Here is an 8,351-nt window from a genome sequence, read left to right as displayed (position 1 = left end):
ATTCCAGGGACGAGAAGTTATTGATGCATTTCTTTCAAGATAGCTTGGCGGGGGCAGCGGTCATCTGGTACACTAATCTAGAAGCTTCCCTCATCCACACCTGGAAGGATCTGATTACGGCCTTCCTTAGGTAGTATCAGTACAACTCTGACATGGCTCCCGACCAGGCTCAACTGCAAAACATGATTAAACAGGAAAATGAGTCCTTTAAAGAATACGCTCAGCATTGGAGGGACCTGGCAGCGCAAGTAGCCCCTCCCATGGTCGAGAGGGAAATGGTTACTATGATGGTGGATACCTTGCCTGTATTTTACTATGAGAAATTAGTGGGCTACATGCACTCCAGCTTCGCGGACTTGGTCTTCACCAGAGAAAGGATAGAGGTGGGTTTGAAGAGGGGAAAGTTTGATTACGTCTCCCTGGTAGGTGCTAGTAGTAGGAGGACCGGCATAGCTGGGGCAAAAAAGCAAGAGGGAGATGCCCATACCGTCACTTCAACACCTGCGTGGTCCAAGCCGCCGCAAACCCCCCACGGTACCCACCAATATGCACAACATCACCCGAGTTTTTTGGCTCGCACCGGGGCCTCTTTCGATACAACGCTCACCTAACCAAGGGTGCCCACGCTCCCACAGGGGGGGGGCTCTTCAGGCTCCGGCTCCGACCCGGCCTCACCCGGCCAACAATGCTCACCTTGGCACAAGCCCCAACATGGCGAGGAACTATTCGCCAAGGCAGGCTCAGATTTTCGCCCCGATCCCAATGACGTATGGGGAAGTCTTGCCATCTCTCATCGCCAACCAATTAGCTGTGGTGGTTCCGGGAAAGATCTTCCAGCCTCTGTTCCCAAAATGGTATAACCCTAGCGCAACTTGCGCATACCATGGGGGAACCCCAGGCCACTCGGTCGAACAGTGCTTGGCCTTGAAAAGCAAGGTCCAAAGCTTGATAGAAGCCGGATGGCTGACTTTTCAAGAGGACGGGCCTAACATAAAAACAAACTCGCTTGCCAATCAAGGAGGGGGGGCGGTTAATGCCATCGAGGTGAGTAGGTCACACGGGCCCAAACTTTTGAAGGACGTAACGACCTCCAGAAGGTTTATCTACAAAGCCTTACAAAAGGCGGGCATGATTCCCCGCTACGGGCACAGAGAGGATTCATGTTTAATGCATCCAGGTGTACTGCATGACATGGAAACAAGTTCAGTGGTAAGAGATCTATTACAACAAATGATAGACCAAGGCCGGCTTGAGGTCGGCAGTGAGGGGGCGGAGGAACAACATGTATACATGCAGTCGGCAGATGAGGAAGGTCCTAAAAAGCCTAAACCTTTGGTAATACACTTCACCAGGGACACGACTCCCCAAAGACCTCAACACCCCTCGACAGTGTCAGGCGGTAGACCTATTCCATTTCCTTACGAGAACAGTCGCATAGTTCCGTGGAGGTATGCCCCTCTGGGCAGTAGGAAGGAAGAAGCTACCGATATCAGTTCACTATCGGCCAAAGTGACCAATATCACCGGGCTGAGCAGCATAACCCGCAGCGGTCGCGTATTCGCACCCTCTGGCCTACCGATACAGCCCGCAAACACTAAAGGGAAAGCAAAGATGACTAAAGGACAAAATGTCAAGGTGATCCCCACACCGGACGAGGATGTTCCGACGAAGGATTTTGCCGAGGGAAGAGAGGGCTGCGGCAAGAAAAAGGTATCACTTAAGGAGGCCGGCGAGTTCCTCCACATTATCCAACAAAGCGAGTTCAAAGTCATTGAACAACTCAACAAAACCCCAGCTAGAGTCTCCCTTCTGGAGCTGCTCATGAGCTTTGAGCCTCATCGAGCTTTGCTGGTAAAAGTCTTGAATGAAGCTCACGTAGCCCAAGACATCTCCGTCGAAGGATTTGGGGGGATCGTCAATAACATCACAGCCAACAATTACCTTACCTTCGCTGAAGAGGAAATCCCCACCGAGGGGAGAGGACATAACAGGGCTTTACATGTGTCAGTCAAATGCATGGAACACGTTATGGCCAAAGTACTCATCGACAACGGCTCAAGTCTGAATGTGATGCCCAAGAGCACGTTGGAGAAATTTCCATTTAACGCCTCCCATCTAAGGTCGAATTCCATGGTGGTCCGTGCCTTTGATGGTAGCCGCCGAGAGGTAAGGGGAGAGATCGACCTCCCAGTACAGATAGGGCCTCATACCTGCCAAGTTACATTCCGAGTGATGGATATTAATCCGGCCTACAGCTGTCTTTTGGGACGTCCATGGATCCATTCAGTGGGAGTCGTCCCCTCCACACTCCACCAAAAGTTGAAGTTTGTAGTGGAAGGACATTTGGTCATAGTATCAGGTGAGGAAGATGTCCTGGTAAGTTGTCCTTCCTCTATGCCATATGTGGAAGCTGCGGAGGAGTCATTGGAAACAGCTTTCCAATCTTTTGAGGTAGTGTCGCAACCTACCCTTTTGCGGGCAAGCGAGGCGAGGCTCACGGGTGCGTCTTCCATAGGAGGAAAATGCGCAGAGTCGCCACCAACGTTTATTGAAAGGAAAACGTTAGAAAAACCAAAGGAAACCGGTCATGAAGAATATTCCAGATTCGGGAGTTATCTTTACATTTGAGGAAGGTATTAGCACCTCTCACGTTTGTCCCAAAGGACAACAGCCTTAGATTAGAATTGTGTGAAATTATGTATCTAAAATTTTATCTCTTGCTCCTACGTACCCTCCATTGAAGAGGAAATCAGACCTACGTAGTTTTTTCGAAAGGGGTGAATCAAGTGATTCTTTTTACTTGGAAGGTGGTCATTTAAGGCGTTGGACCTTAAAATGATCCACTTTTACTTGGTGAGAAAAGCTGAGGCGTAGGACCTTAAAACATTTTTTCAGTGATTTTTGCGGACAAAGCTTGATTTTGTGAGTTGATTTTAGCCTTAGTTTAACTTTAGTTATTATTCAATTCAATTAAGAAAGAAAAATCCCAAAGAGAAACGTCCGATTAATTTTTTTGTTTTATTTTACTAAAAGATATTTTTTGATTATTATATTATTATTTTACCTTTTTTTTGGTTTCCAACGTGGTTACAGCATGACCGAACAGTCGGATTTCATTTTAAAAGAAATTAACAGATATTACAATTCAAATGATCGGTGGAAATTTATTTTATTTTTTGATTAGGCGAGAAAATGACTTAAATAAATGACTAAAGCACGTCAAAAGGAGGTACGGAAAGTAAATGAAATGAAAATAAAAGTACGCGAAACAAGTGGGGACCACCAAGGGTACATAGAATCAATTGAAAAGTTCGATTTTGGGAATTTACCGGTTGAAGACTAAAGAACGATGTAGAACGAATGAAAGACGGCGGAAAATCTTCACGAAATCAAGCACGGAAACGTTTCGGACGCGTTACGGAAGCGCCTCGGCTTGGATTTTCTTCACGGAAACAATTTTTTTTCACTAATTTCAAGTGATCCTCAGATACCAGGAGGGTTGAACGTTTTTGTTCTTCCCTCCTCTCCCTATCTATAGGGAAAAGAGGGAGAATCTTGCCACCCAGCTCGCCCAGGCGAGCTAGGTTGCTTGCTCTAGAAGGCACCGCCTTCTGGAGGAACATCTTGGAAGGCCCAAGTGGGCCTGGTTGCTATTTGCAACCCCTATTTACTAAATACACCCCCTGCCTTTTTTTTCTGATTCTTTTTCTATAACGTTACGGAATTTTACGAATTCCGTAACGATACTTGTTTTCCTTCCGTAATGTTATGGAACCTTACGGATTATGTAATCATCACTTTTTTGGCTTTCAGAATGTTATGGAACCTCACGGATTGTGTAACAATGCTTCCTTTTGATTTCCGGCATGTTACGGAACTTCACTAATCGTGCAACAATGCCCTCTTTTGACTTTCGGCACGTCATGGAACTTCACGTATTGTGCAACAATGAGTGCCAAGTACCTCGAAGTGTTCAAGCAAAGGTTGCATGCCATCAAACAATGGTCCCCGGAAAAAATTAGGGTATGACAGGTAGTAAGCATCGCCTCCGTAGATTCCCTCCCTAGGCAGCCCTGCCTGTTCGATGCGGCAATAATGGTGGCCCAGGTGATGTTGGGGCACGGCTACGAGCCCGGAATGGGTTTGGGCAAGAACAACGGCGGTAGGACCAGCCTGGTAAGTACCAGAGGAAACCACAGGAAGTTTGGGTTAGGCTATAAACCTACGTAGGCTGACATAAGGAAAAACATCTCAGAAAGGAAGAACAAAGGCCAAGGCCCGCGGTCGGGACAACGAGCCAAAGAGACTCCGTCGTGCCACATCAGTAGGAGTTTCGTAAGTGTGGGTTTAAGACGCGAAGGACAAGTCGCCGCGATATGCGATGAGGACTCCCCGAGGAGATCGGATTTGGTACAGGCATGCTCTCCCGGTTTCCAACTAGGAAATTGGCAGGTGGAGGAACGATGGGACGTTTACACGACACGCATAATGTAACCGTTTTAGCTTTAAAACTCTACAGTCGGGCCTAGACTTTAGGGTTTCCTTTTGTTAAGGCATTATGTCTTTTGTTCTTAAAGTTATAATATAAAGATCTTTCTTCATCTGTTCTTGCGCCTCCACCCATTCTCATTCATTTGCATGTTTATTTCCTTGTTACGCTTAAAATGATACAGATCCGACGACGAGTCCCGTGAAGGTACTAATACCGGGGACCCGACTGTCGATTTCGAGCAAGAAGCAAGTTGGATGGAGGAAGAAGAGGATGAGGATGTAGGGCTTCCCCCAAAGCTAGAGAGGATAATCGCTCAGGAGGATCGAGAGATGAGGCCGCATCAAGAAGAGACAGAATTCGTAGACTTAGGAACCGGCAGTGGAAAAAGGGAAGTAAAAGTAGGCATGGGTATGACCGCACCCATCCGTAAAGAATTAATGGCCCTGTTGAAAGACTACCAAGACATCTTTGCCTGCTCATACCAAGATATGCCCGGTTTGAGTTCTGACATCGTACAACACAAGTTACCTCTAAATCCTGAGTGTTCCTTGGTAAAGCGAAAACTGAGGAGGATGAAGACTGAGACGTCCCTGAAAATAAAAGAAGAAGTAAAGAAACAGTTTGACGCTGGCTTCTTGGCTGTTGCTCGATACCCGAAATGGGTTGCCAACATTGTGCCAGTCCCTAAAAAGGATGGGAAGGTACGAATGTGTGTGGATTATCGGTACCTAAATCGAGCCAGTCTCAAAGACAATTTCCCTCTACCGCACATCGATGTCCTCGTGGATAATACGACCAATTTTGCTTTGTTTTCCTTCATGGACGATTTCTCCGACTACAATTAGATAAAGATGGTGCCAGAGGATATGCAAAAGACCACCTTCGTCACCCTGTGAGGGATGTTCTGCTATAAGGCGATGTCCTTTGGGCTCAAGAACGTCGGGGCAACCTATCAACGGGCTATGGTGGCTTTGTTCCATGACATGATGCACCAAGAAATCGAAGTCTATGTAGCGACATGATCGCCAAGTCTAAAACCGAGGAGGAACACCTTGTCAACTTGCGGAAGTTGTTCGAAAGGCTTAGGAAGTATCGATTGAGGTTGAACCCCGCTAAGTGCACCTTCGGGGTCAAGTTAGGAAAATTACTGGGTTTCATCGTAAGTCAAAAAGGAATACAGGTGGACCCCGAAAGGTAAAAGTGATGCAATCCTACCCCGTAAGGGCATTGGATAGAAAACTCCAAGTAGATTGGGCCAGAGATGTAAGAGAATGCCCTAGGGTTCTTATGAGCCTTAGGGTAGATTTCAGGCCCATGGGCTAAGTACGAGCCCACTTATCTTTGTAAATATTAGATTAAGGTTTCATTATTTTTGGGCCTTGTATTTAGGGCTCCATAATGTAGGTAGGGTACCCTAGAAATATAGGATTTTTCAGCCCTTGTATTTTAGGGCACCTAGACTAGTTTTTGTATTAGGGGAAGTTTTGTAATTTCACATGCACTAAGTGAATATTTGATGTGTGTTGGGAAATAAATTTAATTGAATTAGTAGAAGCCCAATCCAATTAAATTTTAGAGGGGGAGGTGAGCATTTGCTTACTACACCCCATTGCCACATCATATAGTCACACTTTGTGCATGTCCTTCATGCTTTACATGCCTCATGACACCTAAGCACACTTAGTGGAGAATCTTGGAATTGATCTTGGATTAGTGGGCTGAACCATAAATAAAATTCACTAATCATAATTAGTGAAATTTTGGCTCCAATGTTTGGCTCCACAAATTCAAGTGAAATTTTAATTGAAATTCAAATTTCCCTCCAATTTTGTGTGACACTTAGGCTATAAATAGAGGTCATGTGTGTGCATTTTTTTTAACTTTAATCATTTGAATATTAACTTCATATTTCAGAGCTCTTTTAGAGCATAAAATTTTGTGCTCTTCTCTCCCTCTCCCTTCATTCATCTTCGTCTTCCTACAAGCTCTTATCCATGGCCTCCTATGGTGGTGAGCTTCTTCTAGACTCATCTTCCCCTTGAAGTGGCGTCTCCTCTCTCTCTTCCTTCTCCATTCCGCTGCCATCTATCTTCCAAGAAGCAAAGGAATCCATTGATGAAGAAGATCCTAGGCCTACAAGCTCCAATGGAGCTTACACCATGTGGTATCAAGAGCATCTTCATCTAGGTGATGTTCTTTTGCTTCCTCTATCTTTTTGTTCGGTGAATTCTCTTTAATTCCTTGTTCTTCATCTTATTCTCCTTGTATATCCTCCATTGTCTTGTGGGTTGGTTCTGTTTAGAGTAGATTCAAAAAAATAAACCGATTAAATCTTAGATCTACACTTGTTCTTGCATTTCTATGGTTCAAATTTTGTAGATCTACTCTTGAATCATGTTTTTTGTGTTGATTTTAGGTTCTATCATTTTTCATTCATAATATTCTTGTGCTGAACCTTTAGATCTAAATTTTCTTCCAAAATATTGATTTGAAAAAAAAACACAAAAATGTAAGTGTAAATCACTTAATCCATGTTGTCTGAGAGTCATGTTTAGTCATAGTAATTGTCACATTATGTTCTAAGTTTGTGCTGAATTTTTATTTTGTTGATTGAATTCTAGATACATTTGTTCATGTATTCTTGTCATTCTTAGCCTATCTTTTGAATTTTGAGTCTAATTCATGCATGTTATTTAGTTCATAACATGTTCTAAATCAATTCCTAGAAGTAGTCTTGTTTTTGAACTTTTTTTTGTTTTCAAAGTTTCTTGCATGATGCCTATGATGAAGTTGAGTTGTGGTGCTGAGTTGTGGCTGGATTTGTGAATCAAAATAAGTCTTAAGCTCTCTTGAATTGTGTTATTCAAGATAATTGAGCATAAGCAAACACAAATTGTAACTATCCAAGCCTTAAGCAACATAAACACTACTCTTGATTTCGAGGTTGAAATCGCTGGTGCTGGCAGCTTGAACATACGAACTTGTATAAATTAGTGGGAATTGGTCACTACGTTTTTTGAGCTGAAATGTTTACTGAATTTTCTAAACATCTGGACCAAAATTATAAAAAAAGAACCAAGCGATTTTGAGTAAAATAAAAAATAAGAAAAATCGCACAAGTTGGCAGAAAAATCAGTGTCCAAGAAAAAAAAAAGTGAAAGGAAAGTGTGCATGTTGTTTTGGCTCATAATTTGTTCTATAATTGGTGCCTATTTTATACCTATCCTAGTTCTGAAATTTCAATTGAAAATTATTGTGAAAACAAGTGCCAAAACTAGAGGTTTCTTGAGTCTTTTTTTTTTAGTTTTTCTACTCTACTCTAGAGCCATTCTAGGTTTCTCTTTGAGTCCTAGCTTGCTTTTTTGTGCTTTTCATTGCTTTAATTGTTATATAATCCTTGAAAATTTGTCTATGCATGTAATAACAAAGAATGAATTCACAAATTTTCTATTATTAGATGGATTAGATTAGATTAGATTATTAGATTATATTACACTCAATAATTATTTAGTAGAATTTGATATTTAAATAATTATGTAAAAAAATTCCCCCTAGCACATGGACCTCCATGGAGCTAGAGAGTTCAATTATATCGTGATAATGAGAGTGTTGTGCTATTGATTTGACAAAGAATCATGTGTATCATGTTTAAACCAAACATATTGATATGAAATTTCACATTGAATTGGTGACATTTAATCAAATTTGTTGATGATGTAATTTTGGTTTTCCTTTATTTTGTTTTTTTATCTCACGTTTTATATATATATATATATAATAACAATAATTTCTCAGCACAACAACCACAATACCCACAACCCTAATTTATAAATCACAAAGATAACCACTTTTTTTACTA

At 42.5% G+C, this 8,351-nt stretch overlaps 1 protein-coding gene across 1 annotated transcript; it reads left to right on the top strand.

Moving 5' to 3' along the window:
* Window positions 1-711: 711 nt before the first annotated feature.
* LOC102662301 (uncharacterized) lies at window positions 712-5,388 on the top strand. Its single transcript, XM_006582535.1, has 6 exons — window positions 712-1,699; window positions 1,796-2,376; window positions 4,108-4,176; window positions 4,256-4,335; window positions 4,674-4,851; window positions 5,338-5,388. The coding sequence occupies exons 1-6, from the start codon at window positions 712-714 to the stop codon at window positions 5,386-5,388; spliced, it is 1,947 nt and encodes a 648-aa protein (XP_006582598.1).
* The last annotated feature ends 2,963 nt before the right edge of the window (window positions 5,389-8,351 follow it).

This window comes from Glycine max, chromosome 6, assembly GCF_000004515.6.
Source record: "Glycine max cultivar Williams 82 chromosome 6, Glycine_max_v4.0, whole genome shotgun sequence".
Lineage (NCBI taxonomy): Eukaryota > Viridiplantae > Streptophyta > Magnoliopsida > Fabales > Fabaceae > Glycine > Glycine max.
This window is presented reverse-complemented; position numbering and strand designations above follow the sequence as displayed.